This window comes from Vombatus ursinus, unplaced genomic scaffold (assembly GCF_900497805.2).
Source record: "Vombatus ursinus unplaced genomic scaffold, bare-nosed wombat genome assembly UNPS02009173.1, whole genome shotgun sequence".
Classification (NCBI taxonomy): Eukaryota; Metazoa; Chordata; class Mammalia; order Diprotodontia; family Vombatidae; genus Vombatus; species Vombatus ursinus.
In genome coordinates, this window is record NW_020948951.1 from 572,099 (window position 1) to 591,043 (window position 18,945).

Consider the following 18,945-nt stretch of genomic DNA (forward strand, 5'->3'; position numbering starts at 1 on the left):
GGGGTTAAGTGACTTGCCCAAGGTCATATAGCTAGTGTCTGAGGCTGAAGAAATCAGGTCCTATCCCTTGCTCTACCTAGCTGCCTCTCAAAATGTCTTTTTGGTGGACTCCTACATTAGAGGAGAAGCTAAACTATCGTGATTGCCCACCTGGATGCCCTCAAGTTATTTCCCATTCCAGTTTCTGATCCAATTTGTTGGGGAGGGAATGGTGGGAACAGCAGTGTTAGAGTTTTTTCATTGTTGGATTTTAACGTATCAGACATTTAATAATCCATATTTCGATCACTTGAATTATAAATGTTGTAAACTGACAAATGATGAGATAAGGAGGAGACAACATTTTATTTTTGAATCTACACAGATGGATTAGGTTACAGAAATGTAACCTAATGAATTCTCTCGAATTCATGCAGGAGATTGCCTCTTATTTTTGTGAAAACGATCAAGAGAAAGCCAAATGAAATTCAGGCCCATATTCCAAGAGGCCCAGGGCCCTCTGGGGTCTTTAGGACAGTTGAAGTTACTGAATATTTCCCATTCTTTGTACAGCCAAAGGTTGGATTACTTCACCCACAATTAGCCCAGCTTTTGCCGAACCAGCCAAGGCTGATTCAAACCAAGTACATTGTGTGCTTCTTGGATAATTGAAGCTGTGAAAACCAGGACAAAGCAAGTGGTTCATTAGCAGGAATGAAAGTGGCCAACTACTGTCTTTGGGATTACATTATACCAATCTGGGTGACAAGAAGCTTTTAAATTTACCACCAAATTACATGGATTCATTCATTCAATGAATAATTATCCAGCACCTTCTACTCATAAGGTTCTGGGCTGAACATGGGTCTAATTCTTTACTAAGAGAGACTGGCTCAGGGAGAAACTAAAGTCATGTAATTCATACACAAAGACGGCAGGTGGAGAGCAAAGTAGTGTCTCTTCAAATTGTCAAATGTAAATCGTCAAAGTGGCAATTTTTACACTATGAGCACTATATATGGAAGATAGTACATGATGAAGGGTGCTGTAGGAGCTTGGAGATTAAAATTTTCTCTAATTTCCTCCTCTGATGAGGGTCAGAATATCTCAGAAGGCAGCTGGACACTTTCCTGAGGGACTGTGGTCAGAGCCGTGACTGGCAAAAAGCAACAACTGTCTTCTGTCCTGAAAAACCTACTTGGTATAAGAAGAGAAATTATCAACTGGGAAGATATATCCTGCTGAAATTGGCCAGCTGGGTCCCAGGGCACAGTTGCCTACTGTTGCCATCAGAGTTCTAACATTTAGTAACCCTTAGGGATTAGGATGGTAGTACTATATTCATGAGCCCCCATCCTGTGTGTTCCCTCAAATGATCAATTGCTTGACATCAATTAGCTTTTACAAAAGGATATTTACTGAGAAGGTATATCAAGCTTGAAGCACAAAGGTACATTGAGGCAAAACATGTAGGGATGATGTAAGGACCTGGGATTCTTGACTCTGGAAGTCCTTTTCTTTCTTAGAGGACGCTCTACCAAATTCTCTTCAGGAACTGGCATTGATTCTGGATCAGTCATTCTCTTGCTCAGTTGGGTTAGCTCCTTATAGGACTTGGTATTTCTGCTGATAGGTCAATCGACTGCTGGGCTGAGTCAAGCAGCTAATTCCTCAGTACTATCATCTCATTGTACTCATCTTTTGTTGCTATCACCCCCAGCTGTCTTTGCTACAGACTTTAGTAGCTGAGAGTACTTTTGACAGCTTTTCCAATCTTTCAAAGCTCACAAAGTCATAACTTTGTCCATTGCATCTTTAAATACTCAATCACCTAAGATCAGGAAAGAATAAACATAAAGAAATAAGCATTATGCACTCGGGGATATATGGAGGCCTGATGGGGAAATTAGGCAGCCATAGCTGCTGCCCCTCTCCCTAACCATCTCCTCCCTTCCCCTCCACCCCTCAACAAAAACTCCCATTGAAGGCTGCTGAGGGAGAAGCACAAAAAGGCCCAAAGGAGGAGCTTATGGATCTTTTTGTATTTGAACTCAGCTCCCCTCATTGGTCCTTTTGACTCTGAGGGCAATTCAACATCTCTTCATCATTGCAGTTCTGGCCCATCAGTCACTTGTGACCCAAGGAAAGCTCACCAAAGCAGAGAATATTGCACATTCACTGTATAACCTATTAAGAAAGGTGAATATTCGTGTACTTGAAGGACTAGGATCTCATGAGATAGTCTTTCCATTATATTTGCATAAAATATGCAAATATTGCTGATAAAGATTTGATATCTAAGATACACAGGGAATTGATAGAGAAATATAAAACCAAGAGCCCATCTCCAAGGAATCAGTGGTCATAGAACAGAAACAAATTCAAGAGATAAAATGCAAATAAATGATTAAAAAATGTGAAAAAAAAGTCCAAATCATTAATGTACAAAAAGAGAAATGTAAATTAAAACAATTCTGAGGTTGAAGCTTATGCCATCAAATTGGCATAGATGATAAAAGATAGATATAGTTAATGTTGGAGGGGCCATGGGAAGACAAGTATACTCATACTTCATTAGTGGAGATGTAAATTAGTTCAATTGTTTTAGAAAACAATTTGAAATAGTACTAGAAAGTGACTAAAACTCATCATACCCTTTTGACCCAATGATACTGCCATTGAGTATTTGCCCCAGGTAGGTCAAAGCCATAGGGAAAGCTCTCACAAATGCCTAAATATTTATAGTGGTACTTTTTGTGGTATCAGAAAGGAAAGCAGAAGCAGAATGGATGCCCAGATGTGAGTAATGGCTGAATAAATGGTGGAATATGAATGTAATGGAAAATTATTATGTGTAAGGACTGATGGATAAGAATTTGGAGAAACTTGGGAAGACTTGTATGAACTGATGGAAAACAATGAGCAAACCAAGAGCAAAACCACAAAAATATAAAGGAAAATAACATTTAAAGACATCAGAACTAACATCAATGCATAGATCAATCAACTACAGACGTCTGATGATGTAACTACCTCCCTGCAAAATCAGGTAAAGAGACCGAGGCACACACTATCATAAATGAACAACGTGTCATTTTGTTTTTGACTAACTGTACTTTTTTACAAGAGGGGAATGGGGAGAGTAATTGTGAAATACGGATAATGTTTATTTTTAAATAGTATCAATAAAACTTTTTTTTTACAAGAAAAAGAAAACCTCCTTAGTTTCCTGGCATCCTAGGAATTCATTGTGTAGATATGATCATTCGTTTTTCCATCCACTCAACAAATATTTATTTTATATGAATTTTAGTGAATGAATAAATGAATAAAAAATTAAGTGCTTACTGCACACCAAGCATTGTGCTAAGTGCTGGGGATACAAATATAAAAGCAAGATAGTTCCTGTACAGTCTTTTTAAAAATATTGTAATTTTTTTTTAAAATTCAATTTTATTTTCAGGTTCACGTTCTCTACTTTCTACCCAACCCTCTTCCAGTCCCCTTCAATTAGGGAATCTACATTCTAAGGGGCAGATGACACAGAAGGATTTGATAGTCAGGGAAGGGGGCTTTGCTCTGGGGAGTCAGAAGACTGGGTAATTGATCCATAGGGCAGTCATCTGATATGCCCTCTCCAGAAGCTATGTTGTAGCATTGATTTGATTACTGTGTCCAGAGTTAAGAGGTGGGGAAGGAGTATGGGGGGTGGGAGGGTGCGGTGCTGAAGCCAGTCCCACTGATTGTTAAATTATCAGTGTGAATATTTACATCTCAGAAAATGGCAAACATAAATTAGGGCTTGACTTACTGTTTTGTTGATTGTCTAGACTTCATAAAGTAAAGGAGAAAATGTCCATAATGCAGATTAAACTCAGAAGTGTGTTGTGCACAAATCCCTCGCCCCTCCTAACCTGGAAAGAAAGCCACTTGTTAAACACTTACAGCATATGGGTAGGTGAGGTGGTAGTTAGCCATTTCACAAGGCAGTCTGGCTGGAAGGCTGAATAAGATACATACTATGATAGCTGGTCTGGGGCCAGACTAGGCAAATTTATCACTCTCCTTCCACTCAAGGGGGCTCAATCCTAGGTCAATAGCTCTAAAGCTAAGTGGAGTAACTTCCTCAATGTTTGGAGAAAATCTAGAAGTTCAGTTCAGATGCAGATCCAGGTGGGTAGAAGGAAGGAAGGGGCAGAAGTGCATGTGGCCAGTTGGCCTGGGTGTCCCCAGGCTAGGGATGGTGGCCTAGGTAATTTCACACCCATTCAGTTATCAACCAAGGAGGCAGGAATTCCAGGCTGAGTGCCAACAAAGCACAGGACTAAAAACAAAATAAAACAAAACAAAACAAAAAGTTAAAATAGTTATACCGTCCACTATCAAACAATTTAATTAAAGAATTAAATTTAGTCACCTGGAGGAACTCAAATACTGTGCTTTCCCCAAAGCAGCTCTTTAAATTTTTAAACTTTTCTATCAAGAAATGAAGACATTATTCTCACTTATTAATAATTTTTATTTTAATTATTTATTAATTTAGTTACTAATTATTTTAATTATTAACAATAATAATAGTTAACATTTAAATAGAACTTTTAAGTTTGGGAAGCACCTTATATGTTATCTCCTTTGATCTCCACAACAGCCTTTTACAATAAATGCTGTTATTTTCATCATTTTACAAGAAGGAAACTGAGGTTAAGTGACTTACCAAAGAGATCACACAGCAAATAAGTCTCTGAAGCCAGATGTGAACTCAGGTCTACTTGATTCTAAGGCTAGCATTCTATTTACTATACCACTTAGCTGCCCACTAAGTCTTTTTTCAATAAAAATAGTGCAAAGGTAGTGATTCCCAGCCTTTCTCAAAAATGAAGACCCCTTTTCAATATATTATTAGTATTGACAGATTGAGAAAATAAGGGCAGCTAGGGGTACAGTGTATAGAGCACCAGGCATGGAGTCAGGAAGACTCGAGTTCAAATGTAGCCTTGGACACTTATGTGTGATCCTGCGCAAGTCACTTAATTCTGTTTGCCTCAATGTCTCCATCTATAAAATGAGCTGGAGAAGGAAAATGCCAAACTCCAGTATTTTTGCCAAGAAAACCCCAAATGGGGTCACAAAGAGTCAGACACGACTGAAAACAAGTGAAAAATAACAAAAGGTTGAGAATACACGACACAAAAGATGATAAATTAAGCAAAATTTTAAAATTAATTTCATTTAAATTAATTTTCGTTTTAATAACAAAATAAAACGTGATATTTCATTCTGAAAGGCCAGAAAAAATTCCTGTGAAATACTCACAAGCTGTGGGAAATTTTGCTTTGCTGTCATGGTTTCTAGAAATCTGTGTCTGTGCAATTCTTGAGTGAAAGGTAGGAGAGATTCTAAGACTCTTCTACTTGCTCTAAGATTCTACAATACCCAATCCAACAAGGATGATAAGACTAAGATAAGTTGATAAGACTAAGTCTGATCTTGTCTTAATCTTGTCTTACCTTGCCATATTTTGCCTTACCTTGCCTTATCTTATCCAAAACTACCATAGGCTATGTTTTTGGCTCTTTATGACCTTGGAACTTCTGAGACCAAGACTTAGCCAAGTAGGTACTAGCCTAGGCACAGCATCATGATCAGATCAACAGTCTGCTGAACACTGAGAACTACTGGGAATTACGATTACGAAATAATCAGATTGATCAGTTGGAGAGATTTTGCTTGATCTGAATTCCTTCATTCCTAAGGAAAAGAGCAAAATTTGCCCCCAGCCCCAAGCTTTATGTGCCTAAAAGGTTTACAGAGACTTTCCCCAGCCACACAGATAAGGGAGGGGAAGGGAGAGATAGCAAAACCTATCTCTCAGCTGTGTTTAAAAAAAGTTGTTTGTTTTCCTAATCACTTTAATTCTATGTGTAAGGAAAGCAATAGATGTGATATCTCAAGCTCAGTTGATGTATTAGGAGGAGTTAGTCAAAAATGACAAGATTTTAATGTGATAATAAGGTGTTAAACTATTGGCAAAATTAAGCTATACCCCATTAACCTCTTACTCCCATAGACTAAAAAAGTAGGGGAATAGTCTCATTAGATAAGCAAAATCTTGGACACACTTTTTTCAGGGCTTTAAATACCTAAACCCTGGCAGAGTTCATTAGTTTGAGCCAGAAGTGGAGGAGGGCTCTGGCCCCTTAGAGAGAATCTCTTAGGGGATTGAAGAGAATTTCTCTCTCCTCTTCCTCCTTGGCTATGTTGCTTTGAAAAGGAACTATTCAACCAGTAGGAGACACCACCCAGGGAAATGCAGAGAGACAATTTCTAACCACAGATACAGAGAGGCAGTTACTCAATCAATAATTAGTCAATCAATGAACAAACATTTATTAAGCTAAGTGGCACTGTTGTGGTTTGGGGTGCTGGGAATGCAAGGATATAGGGGGTCTGCCTATAGGTCTGCCTGAAAAGAATTCAACTATTCAAGCCTTCTTTAAGTCAGAATAGGGAGGTTTTATTATAACACCAGTTAGGTGGTGGAGACTCCTAGTAAATCTATGAATTTGTTGAGGATGGGACTGATATTCATATACAAAAAAGACTGTGAGAAGATTTGGATGCGATTAAGGATTGGCAGGTAGCCTGGGGTGGGTCAGGTGTAGACAATGAAAGGAGTTAAGTGGTCTGGGGTGGGTTGGAAGAGTTACAGGGAAAGGGTGGTTAAAAGGATTATCAAGTATCTAGGTAGGCCAGATGCCTCAGGAGAAACACCAGAGTGAGAAAATTCAGGGTCCAGTTCCCATCATCCCATCATTCCCACCTCAAACAAATGGGACCCAAAATCTTTTGAGGTAAAGGGCGAAGATCTCAGCAACTGCTTCATGCTGGCAAAGGTCGGTAGAGCTGGCCCTGCCTTGAGGGCGTTCCAGGGAGGAGGTTGGCTGGAACTGAGTAAAGGCTGCATCCAGGGGATGATAGGTGAGCGTGGGCTGGTACCCACTGGTACCCAACAGTAGGTGAAAGGCCAGTAATCTGGAAGACAAAAATCTGACGAGCAAGTTCAATAGGTAGGGCCCAAATATAGGGAGAAAAGTGATGTCAGGATGGGGGAAACAAAGAAAGAAAGCAAGAGTACCATTAGAATAATTTACCTTTGACATACAGGGTTATCTAATTTTGTTACTTTCTCAAAAGTTTCCACTCTGATTCCAATTCTTTTAGGAAGCTCAAATGCTATCAGGAAGTAACAACACTTTTACAGGTAAAAGTTTTCCACCCTTGGGTTCAATAGTTACACAAATGAATTTGCCAGAGACTGACTTTTACTCCAATTATAACAAAAAACTAGGGAGGATATTTAAGTAATGACTAGGCCAAAGAGGTTACCTCCCTCTAAGAAGATTGACTGACTTTTACTCCAATTATAACAAAAGACTTGGGAGGATTTTTAAGTAATGACTAGGTCAAAGAAGTTACCTCCCTCCAAGAAAACTGATTGCACTGAAATTCTCTTCCTCAAACCAAACTGAAGATGTTTCTGATTTCATTTTAGTAATGAATAGCAATACCCAATTACTAAGTTGCCTAGGATATAGAAAGGAATATAATTTTAGGCTGAAAAGCTCAGATCTTAAACACATTTCATTATTCCAGCCTTAGTCAATGGGATAATAATTCACATGACTATATCAGCAGGTAGATGATAAACCCAAGTACTAATTTTCTGACCTGCTCTGATTATAGAAATTTGCTATATAAGAATAAAACAGGGACATGATCCATCAATTCCACCTCAAAGCCAGACTCAGGAAGTCAGGTGGGAATATGATGGGGAAACTGAGCCAAGAGGATCCCATTTTAGACTGAGGTTAAAACTGTCCTCTCAGCTTTTCCAGCTGCAGAACTCCACCTGTATCACATTCTCTGAGTAGCTTGTGGCATTTCTCTCAGATGATGGATTATTGACTATTGATCATGCATAGATCATTATGATCTATCAGACAACTCAAAATCAGTTGTAGTCCCAAGGGCTTTTACCTCAAACAACAAGTTTCACTAATCACAGCTTGGGGGAAAATTTACCAGGACTTTCATCTCAAATTTAAATTTGTGCTGGTATAAAAGCCAATCATTAGAGATCATTTCTATATATCTGCAAATTCTCAGCAAGCCAAGTTCATTGTTTAGGAACTCCAAGACCCAAACAAGCTCTTTGGCCAGTTTACAAAATAAAGGGGAGAGGATCGACAGGGAACCCTGAGAAGGAGCTTCCTGTTTACCCCATCTACCCTTAGAGCTGCTGTGGGCCATACCTTTTGACTAGCCCTGAGGACAGCTCTGAATGGACAGAACCAATCTGGATAAGGCTTTCACCTCATCCCCTCATTTCCATAGTGGGGAATCCAGCTGGTACCCAATCAATTACCAGCTTTAGGTTTCAGCATTAAAAGTAACCGAAATATGTTAGTTAACAATCTTACAATTTTCGTTAAGTAAGAGCCAAATTGTTTTAGCTGCAATTTCCTCTTAACTATAGGCCAAGGTGAAAATATCCAGTTTTCTAAATGGCAGTTACAAAGAATTATATGACAGGGTTAGAGGGGAAACAAAATTTGCACCGTCTTTTTAGTTTCTCTCATTTCATATTCTAACATCCAAGTTATGAAAAGTTGTAGGACATAACTGATACAAAAGCTTACCAATTTGAAACTTGAAATAACCCATTACCAATTAGGTGACTTCAATCTTGTTGAATGCATTTCCAAATTACTTTACACAGAAAATCAGCATCTCATTATTAATATGTTGAAATTACAACTTTAAAAGAGTGGGCTTACTGAATGCAGAAGCTGACTGGTTTCTTACCTCATATTGCCTTGACCCATCTCACTTTCCTCTCTCCCCACAGCTGCTGGGGGTGGCGGTGATACTTCCAGGCTTTCTAGGTGGGCTACAGGGTGCCCAGGGACCGGGGTCATTGCCAGTGGAGCCCCGATGTAGCTGCTGTCCTTTCCTCCTCCTTCCTTTTGACAGGTAGGGGAGGGTGAATCAAATTCCCTACCATTCTCCAGCACTCTTTTCTCTTAGTTTGATCTGGGATGAGAGGGCTTAACAGGAAAACATGGGGCTTTTTGCAATCCCCACACTGAAGATAACCTCTTGATTTAGGGGAAGTGAGTGGGGGAAAGGGTGTGACCAGGATTGTAAGGAAGTGTTTCAAAACTTCTAGGATCTGCTAAGATGTTTTTAGTTTTTCTAACTTTTCATTGTAGCCTTAGTCTGGTTGGAGCCGGGGTCAAAGGAAGAAGAATCTTAAGAAATTTTTTTTAAACTTTTACAATTTTTCTTGGTCTTCTAGATTGTATTGAGGCCACGCACAAAGATTTCCCTTTCAAGGTCTTGGAGACTGAGCTTTTTCCAGTTCTAACCTAGGGCAAATATCAGGGAAGTCCCGGTGCATCCAGATGCAAGGATCTGATGGTCACGAGGCCAAAAGAGAAGGGGGATCTGGCAGGCCCAGGTATGGGGACTGGGAGTCCCTCTGGGAAGAAGGATCCCAGGGTGTAGAGGGAGTTAGCCTCAGGAAATCAAGAAAAATCTGAAGTTTTCCCAATTCCTAGCATCCTAGAGAATTGAGAGAATGGGGCATACACTTCCAGATAGGGCATCCTCCAAGCAGCGGAAGGTGTGCCCAGGTCTAAGAGAGCCTCGTAACCATCTGACCCAAATGGAGCCTGAGAGTGTCAGGCTCAAAAAGTACCTCCAAGTCTGCCTAGGTGCTTGGAGAGTGACCCCAACTGCAGAGCAATAAAGGGATAGAGAGAGGGGAGGCTTATATACCTTCTGGTCTTGGCTGGAGAAGGGCTTGAGAGGGTCAGGCAAATGCCCATAGAGGGCCCCCAATATGTTGTGATTCGGGGTGCTAGGAACCCCAAAATGCAAGGGTACAGGGGATCTGCTTCGAAAGAAGTTGACCACTCAAGCCTTCTTTTAGTCAGAGAAGTGAGGTTTTATTATAACACCAGTTAGGTGGTGGAGACTCCTAGGAAATCTACAAATTTGTTGAGGATGAGACTGATACTTATATTCAAATCAGATTGTGAGAAGATCTGGATGGGATAAGGAGTGGAAGGTAGGCTGGAGTGGGTCAGGTGCAGCTAATGAAAGGAGTTAAGTGGTCTGGGCTGGATTGGAGAGCCTCAGTGAAAGGGCAGTTAAAAGGATTATTGAGTATCTAGGTGAGCCAGATGCCTCAGACAAAAAGCCAGTATGGGAAAGTTCAAGGCAAAGACATGGTCTTACCCCATTGTGGGAAAGTTCAGGGTCCAGGTCCCATCATCCCATCAGCACAGTGGATAGGGTGCCAGTCCTAGAATAATCAGGAAGACCTGAATTCAAATTTGACCTCAGACACTTACTAGTTGTATGACTCTGGGCAAGTCACTTAACCCTGTTTGCCTCAGTTCCCTCATCTATAAAAATGAACCAGAGAAGGTAATGGCAAATCATTACAGCATCTTTGCCAAGAAAATCCTGTCGGACATGAATGAAATGACTGAACAAATTGTGTACTAAGTGCTGGACATACCAAAAAAGGCAAAAGACAGTCCCTGCCCTCAAGAAGCTTGCAATCTAAGGGGAAGATAACATGCAAACAAATACATATAAAGCAAGCTTGATAAATAGGAAATAATTAACAGAGGGAAGGCACTAGAATTAGGAAAGGCCGGAGAAGGCTTCCTGGAGATGGTGGAATTTTAGTTGTGATTTAAAGGCAGTCAGGGAGGTCCAGGGAAGAAGCAAGCATTCAAGAGTGGGGCCAAGGGAACCAGCTTTGGAATCAAGAGGGCCAGCCTGGTAATGGAGTCAAACTGTGGAGAGGAGAAGATGAGCTCAGCCAAGATGATGTGCTCAGAGGCTGGCTGTGTGAGGACTCTACAAGGAGGGAAAGGACTCCCCAGCTCTCCACTACTGGAATAATGACCAGTTTTGGCTATTGCTGTCTTCTTTTTTTTTTAAACATCATCATAGTTATCCCAATAGCCCTCCATCTCCCCCTCCCAGAGAACCATCTCATATAACAAAGAGTATTTTTTAAAGACAAGAAAAGAAGAGGAAAAATCCCCAGCACAACTGATCAATACATTGCAAAAGTTCAAAAACATATGCAATGTATAACACCTATAGACCTCCCTCTTCCATGAAGTTGGGAGTATCTTCTTATATTTTTTCATGCAAGTCATTTTTGATCTTTATAATTTTATTATATGTCATATTTTTGTCTGTGTGGTTATTCTTTCCATTTACATTGTTGTAGTTAATTGTATATATTGTTTTCTTGGCTGTACTTTCTTCACTCTGCATCAGTTCATATAGATTTTTCCATACTTCTCTGTATTCATCACAAACATAATTTCTTTTTTTTAGCCAGTTACATCATATTTATTATATGTTCTTATGTTTTAAACAAAGAGTACAAATTTTCAGCTCCTATTTAGTTACAGTTAAATGGAAGAGGACATTTATGAAATAAAACTGCCCCTTTACAGATTTGCTCTGTCCCCAATTTTCTTAGAATCTGAAGTTAATTTAGTTCCCAGAAATACAAAATGCATTAAGCAGTGATATCTGCCAGTAAGAGCCTAGCCAAGCCACTCCCTCTGTCTCCCTGTGCCTCCTTCCTGTCCCTCAGTGGCCTTTCCTTCTTCTTCAGTGTTCTATCATACCTAACTTTTCTAATATTCTATTTACCTCCTTAACTTCTTTCTTGTTTATTTTGTGGTTAGATTTATCTAGTTCAGAGAGGGGGAGGTTGAGGTCCCCCACTAGTATAGTTTTGCTGTCTATTTTTCCCTGTAAGTCCCTGAACTTCTCCTCTAAGAATCTGGATGGTATACCATTTGGTGCATATATGTTTAGTAATGATATTACTTCATGTCTATGGTGCCTTTTAGCAGGATGTAGTTTCCTTCCGTATCTCTTTTGATAAGATCTATTTTTGCTTTTACTTTATCTGAGATCAGGATTGCTACCCCTGTTTTTTTTTTTTTACTTCAGTTAAAGCATAATATATTTTGCTCCAGCCTTTTACCTTTACCCTGTGTGTGTCCCTCTGTTTCAAATGGGTTTCCTGTAAACAACATTGTAGGATTATAGTTTTTAATCCATTCTGCTATCTGCTTCTGTTTTATGGGAGAGTTCATCCCATTCACATTCACAGTTATGATTACTATCTGTGTCTTTCTCTCCATCCTTGTCCCCCCTGTTAATGCTTTGCTTTCTCCTTTCTCCTTTTCCCTCCTCACTAGTGTTTTGCTTTTGACCACCACCTCCCTCAGTCCTGCCTCCCTTCTATTAGCCCCATCCCTTTTCTTCCCCTTTACCTTTACTACTTCTTCCCTCCCTTCTATTCCCCCTCCCTTTTCCTTTGCCTTTTCCCTCCTACTGCCTGTAGGGCAAGTTAGATTTCTATACCTAATTGATTGTTATTCCCTTCTTGAGCCAAATCTGATGAGAGTACGGTTCAAACAATGCTCATCTCCCTCCCTTCTTTCCCTCTCCCGTAATAGGTTCTCGTGCCTTTTCCTGTATGTAATTTACCCTTGTCTGCCTCCTCCTTTCCTTTTCTGTCAGTACATTTTCTTAGTTAGATCAGATTAATCCACTCACTTGGATCCATTTAACCCACTTGATTAGATTTTTTTTTATCATTACATAGAAGTCAACTTATACCCACCCTCTTTATGTATACCCCTTTAACATGGTGTAATAACAATACAGTTCTCAAGAGTTACAAGTGTCATCTTCCCTTGTAGGGATGTAAACAGTTTGCCCTTATTTGTAACATGTTATTTCTTTCTGTCCTGTTTACCTTTTTATGTCTCTCTTGAGTGTTGTATTTGAAGATCAAATTTTCTGTTGAGCTCTGGTCTTTTTATCAGGAAGGTTTGGAAGTCCCCTATTTCGTTGAATATCCGTCTCTTCTCCTGAAAGATCATACTAATTTTCCCTGAGTACAAATATAATTTCTTGCAGTACAGTAATATTCCATTGCTTTCATGAACTATAATTTGTTTAGCCACTCCCCAGTTGATGGGCATCTACTTTGTTTCCAGTTCTTGGCTATCACAAAAAGTACTGTTATAAATATATTGGTATATATGAAGACTTTCTTCTTATCAATGGCTTCCTTGGAGTATAATCCTGGTAATGGAGTCTCTGGTTCAAGGGGTATGGACATTTTAGTCACTTTATTTGCATAATTTCAAATTGAGTTCCAAGAAGGTTGTACCCTTTCATAGATCCACCGACAATGTATTTTTTCCCATTTGACCTCTTCCCTTATCCTATGTGCATTAATTTTGTCTGTGCAGAAGTTTTTTTTGTGTTGTATAATCAAAGTTACCTATTTTATCTTTTGTAACTGCCTCTATCTCTTGTTTGGGTAAGAATAAGAGTATATTTCCTACCCATAGCTGTGAGAGGTTTATAATTTGCTTCTCTTCTAATTTTTTATAATAGTATAGTCACTAATATTAAGGTCATGTATCCATGTATTAGATTATATTGTGGAATAAGAGGTAAGGTGTTGGTCTAAGCCTAATTTCTGCCGCACTGCTTTCCAGTTTTACCAGTAGTGTTTATTAAATAGGGAGTTCTTTCCTAAGTAATTTATGTTTTTCAATTTATCAAACAGTGTGTTAATGAGTTCTATTGTTTCTGATTCTCCCTTATTTAGTCTGTTCCATTGATCTATCTCTGTATTTTTTAAGCAATACCAGGTAGTTCCGATGACCTCTGTTTTATCATATAGTATTAAGTCCTGAGTACTATTCTCCCTTGTTTCTTCCTCTTTTCATTATTTTCCTTGGTATTCTAGACCTTTTGTTTTTCCAAATTAATTTTGTTATTATTCTACAGAGTTCTAGAAAGTATTCCCTTGATAATTTGATTTGTATAGCATTAAAAGTGTAAACTAACTTTGGTAGTATTTTCATTTTTATTATATTGGCATGGCTTAGCCATGAGCACTGAATATTCCTCCTGCTATTTTAAGTTCTTCTCTATTTCTTTAAGTAGCACTTTGTAATTGAACATAAACAAGTCTTTCATGTGCTTTGTTATATCTATCCCCAGATATTTTATATATTTTGTGTTACTTGGAATGGGATTTCCCTTTCTATTATTGATTCATGGATTTTATTATGATTATATAGAAATGCAGTTGATTTTTGAGAGTTTATTTTGTAGCCTGCAACTTTGCAGTATATATTGTCTCAATTAGTATTTTTGGTGTTTTTCTAGGATTTTCCAAGTATACCATCATGTCATCAGCCAATTACTATAGTTTTTGTCTCTTCTTTATCTATCTTTATGCCTTTCTTTCTTTTGTCCTATTTCTTTTGCAAGCATTTCCCAAAGTATATCAAATAATAGTGGGGAGGTTGAGCATTCCTGCTTTACTCCCATGACTGATTATTAATGGTATGTATAATACTAGGGGAAGGAGGTGTGTGTGTGTGTGTGTGTGTGTGTGTGTGTGAGAGAGAGAGAGAGAGAGATAGAAGAAAGGGAGAGAGAGAAAGGGGATTATTGTAGTCTGCTAAAGGGCTTGCCACACTCTGCCTGGGCAGCCCATGGAGAGGAAAAGGTTCAAGTAAATAGCCACTCACTGGCTAACTCAGGTATTGTACTCTAAGCTAAGTGAAACACCTTGACAGCATCCATGTGTAACATGATCAGACTAAGCACCAATGCCTCACTGGATCATATAAAATCTGAATGTAGAAACCCATTACTCATGCTTCAGATTTTTTTGGAGCCAAAATAAGAGACCAAAATGATAGTACTTGGTGAACATACATGCATCTTGGACCCCTTGCAATAAATAAAATATACAGGTTGGGAACCACTGGCATAGGGACTTGAATTAATTTTTTGATCCTATATAATAAATAAGATCATATAATCCTTTGAACTTGTATAGTACTTTGGGATAAAGGGCTTGCATGACAGTTATCTCACTTAGACCTCAGGAGATCAAATCCTAGGAATTTAAAGCTCCAGGGGACCTTAGAGCTTATCTAGTCCAAACCTTGATGATGAATCGGATGTTCAAAGTTGGTGCCTGCCCCAAATCACTGAGAAGCAGAGCTGGGATTTGAGGCAAATCTTTTGTTGCATGACAAATCCAGTGCTCTTGGGGCTATTCTGCAATTCTGTGAGGTAAGGAAGGACAGATTCTATGAATAGGCTGAAAGGTTGTGACTCACAGGTCTCCTGTACTCTCAACTAGTAGACTTTCCTTTCTACCTTGTGAAAGCAACACTTTTAGCTTTAATTTTCAAAAAAAAATTTTTTTTGTTCTCAACTCAACAAACACCAAGTAAAACAGAAAAGGACTGTATAGGATATTGCAAATCTCTATCACTGAGAGCTCGCTTTTACTTTTAAGTATACAATAAAATCAACATATAACTTTTCAAACTATCCTGCTTATGTTTCCTTCTTTTGTAATCTTTTGTTCATTTAAAAAAAAATGCTTCAAGGACCCTCTTTTCTTTATCTTTTTGCCAACCCTAACACTATCCTCCCTTTTCCCTTCCAAATATTTGACATTGAGGGTGGGAAAAAGATAAAATTTGTAATAAAACTTTTTTACTTGTCTTCCATTTTTTCTTAGCCTGACTTTTGCACAAAGGAAAAGAAGCAATCCCAAAGGCTGAGAATCTGCACTATAACTACTTTGCCTTAAATTTGTCATTACTTTTCATTCAAAAAGAAAACAGTAAATGTCCACTATATGTTAAGCACTGTACTAAATGCCAGGCAAGGTCCAAAACTTAAATGAGACAAGATGGCTGCCTTCATTGAGGTTGAAGTCTGGTAGAGGATTAGGACTGTAATAAAAAGAGCTATAATTCATAGGTTTATGTGATGAGTACAATAGAGAGATGTGGAACAAAGTGCTCTGAGAGGCCCAAGGAGGAGGAGCATGCTTTAGGATTACATTTTTTTGTCCTGACATGCTTATTAAGTTACACAAAAGAAATCAAAACCACGTTTGTGATTGTAGTAGCTTTGGGCATACAGAATGAAAAGGAGGAATAGCTGAATGAATCTTAACTCTTGGGGAGGAATTAACCTCACCTCTTTATTGTTTGCCATTTATGGAAATGGAAACTAAAATACACTCTGTAACCTCTTTCTCCAGTCTACAAGAAGAAAAGGCATTCATAAGTGAGAGCATGGTGGTCCATTCAATTCAACAAACATTTGCTCACCACATCCCCTTTATTGCTTGCTGCTGCCGTCTTTTTAGATGGCAGGACCTCAGGACCCTCCCTCATTCCTGGAGAAGTCCAAAGGAGTTTCAGGGCTTTGGGCAAGAGGCTCAGTATTTGCATCCCTTAAGTAAATTCCCTTTGGCAACAAGATTAGCCTAACTAATCACTATTACTTTCAATCCAACCAACAGCTCTAGTTTAGTTAGCACAGTGCGTTGGCACACAGTAAGAGCTTAATAAATGCTTATTTTCTGCCAGCCTCTAGAGGTCTTTTCCAGATCTAGATCTAGGTTCTCCGTAGGGCTCAAATTTATTAGGTAACTGCCTGCTAAGTTCTAGGTACTATTCGGGGCCACTTGGGATACGAGACAAAAAGGTGAGAGTCCTTATCCCTCGAAGAGTTTACATTCTGGGGAGGTGAGGTGTTGAGGTGAGGCTGGTATATTCAAAGTAATGGGGGAGCACTAAGCACCAGGGTAGCCTTGGACAAATATTCTATGGGGAAAGTCAGATATTGGGAGTGGGGGGAGGTTGCTTTTTGTTTTTATTTCATTTGGGAAACTAGCCTGTTCAACCTCTCACTTCACCTTCGGTCTTCACTTCCAAAGAGGAAAAAGATTTTAGCTTTGAACACCAGCCGGAAGGGTGGAGGTGGCATTTTTGTTTTGTTTGTGTTTAGAAGGGTGCGGCTATCCTCGTAATGCTTTCAAGCCTGGAGGTTGGAGGCAATTCAACACACAAGTGTCATTGTAAAATCGGAAAATACCTCGCAGCTTCACAGGTGTGATTGCTTTGGTTAAATACACAGATAGGAATTCCAAAGGCCATGGAGAATATTATTGTGAAAATCAGGGCCAAGTTATGACGTGTAGCCATTTAACGGAGAAAAGGCTACAGCCTTTTCTTTTTTTTTGTAGCCACGGCTACAGCCGTGGCCATTCATTATCAGTCCAAGGGAAACAGATAAATGATTGCAGTTTTTGAGGAGTACAGATGCTGGTGTACCTTCTTCGAGTATGTGGGCAGCGGTACCTAGAACAGCGATAGACAAATAGGAAACGTTTCAGGAACTTGTTTCGCAGGGCTCAGGAAGGGTTGCCAGGGGTCTCTGGAAAATTGTTCACTCACAGTCAGGGTTTCACGGGTTAAAGATGGTGCCTATGTCACATCATGTGTTGGAATCTCCTCCTCCTTCTGTGAGGTGAAGATTTTTGAAAATCACCCCACATTAAGCTCCTCCCCCTCATCGAAGCCGCACATTGAAATTCTGCAAATAACTCCTGCCCCCCAAGCATTTCCCATACAGACGTGGTCGGTCACGTCTGGGTTTCCGCCGAAAATTTAAAGTCCAGTTAAAACCAACTGTTGGCATCGGACACAATAGAAGCAGGGGGAAAGAAAGCAAGGCAAAAGGGGGAGAAGGAAGCATGAAAGGCTTCAGAGCTTTAGATGTATTGCTGAGCTCAGGGTTCTTTGTCATTCTGATTCTACCTACTGCCACGAAAGCAGGTAAGATTCCGGCCCCCCCCTCCCCCCGCCCGATTGACTGGGACTTGGAATGTTCTGACCGGCTTATTGGTTAGAGGGGTCTGTTGATTCATTGTAACATTACTGTTATGCTTGTGAGTACAGTGGCTAAGGCTGTCGTTCTCACAATCTCTGCGAAACCGATCTTAACCATTTCTCTTTCACTAGAAAGTGCTAGGAGAATCAAATAATTGGAAACCTGTTACTTTTCAATTGGACCAACACTTTTGGTAAGCTTCTGCCACGTGCCAAGGCTCGAGCTGGAGATGCGAAGATAAACTAGTCACAATACTGTGTTTTCTATGAGCTTAAAGGGCATTATCCCAGTGGTGGAAATCGTGAATTTATCTGGTAGTGACCATTACCATGGCATAGGCAGGGCGGCTTAGATATAGCAGGATGGTGTCATGAGAATAAAGTTTCTCTATTATTCATGGTTTGCTGAAAGCCGGTCGGAAATGGAAGGAGGGGGACTGAGGTGGGATTTCTACTAGCCACTACCATATAGAGCTACAGCTCCCATTCGCTGAGTTGGAATGTCGTTCTGCCCGCTGGAGATAGTTAACCCTACAAGCTCCAGAGACGAGAGGTTCCTCCTGCCTTCCCTCTCCCTCATGCTTCCATTCATTGTTTCTTGGCGGCCTTTCATTCTGCCGAAACCAGCGAGAGGGAGGCGCACCCACTTGGACGGCTTTTGCTCATTCATTTGCCAGATGGAGTGGAAACGGGGACTTACCTAAGAGCACATATTACCACGGATGGGGATGGGGATACTAGAATCAAGGCAATAAAGCCTAGGTGGCCCCGGGAGTCGCCGAATCGGAATTTGAAGGCAGAGGACGGCAGGGCAGGAATGGTACAAATCTGGGGCTCACCTCGGCTTCTGCCACTGATGAGCTGGCGTGTCCTCTAGAAAGCCTTTTGGTCAGCTGGAATTGGAGTGTGATAACTGAGGTTTAAACCCACCGCTGATGCTCACGCTCCCCTTGGGAGTTTAGTTAAAATACTTAACCTCTCTGGGCCTCAGTTTCCTCATCTGTGAAAATGAGGGTTCTGCACTCGATGGCCTCAGAGGCTCCTTCCAGGTCTAAATTCTCTCTAGGGCTCAGTTTCCTCAGGCGTAAAGGGACCTCTAGGGTCTAACATTCCATCC

General features: G+C 40.0%; 1 protein-coding gene and 1 long non-coding RNA gene across 5 annotated transcripts in view; one reads left to right on the forward strand and one right to left on the reverse strand.

Annotated features, from left to right (window-relative positions):
- Positions 1–326: 326 nt before the first annotated feature.
- Positions 327–9,142, reverse strand: LOC114035250. 3 transcript variants are annotated; one of them, XR_003568200.1, is made up of 5 exons: positions 8,845–9,142; positions 6,800–7,026; positions 4,000–4,303; positions 3,791–3,893; positions 327–1,810 (listed from the first exon to the last, which is right to left on the reverse strand). It is a non-coding gene; the product is annotated as an uncharacterized LOC114035250 (long non-coding RNA). The 3 variants fall into 3 exon arrangements; XR_003568201.1 differs by lacking the exon at positions 4,000–4,303; XR_003568202.1 differs by lacking the exon at positions 3,791–3,893 and having other exon boundaries at positions 3,925–4,303.
- An 8,392-nt stretch (positions 9,143–17,534) lies between these two features.
- LDLR (low density lipoprotein receptor) overlaps positions 17,535–18,945 on the forward strand; it is a 36,099-nt gene continuing 34,688 nt past the window's right edge. The window contains exon 1 of one of the 2 annotated variants that reach the window (XM_027850876.1): positions 17,535–17,774. In XM_027850876.1, the coding sequence (XP_027706677.1) occupies positions 17,693–17,774 (82 nt within the window). In that variant the 5' untranslated portion in view covers positions 17,535–17,692. The remainder of the gene's footprint in view (positions 17,775–18,945) is intronic. The other variant, XM_027850875.1, reaches the window with a different exon arrangement.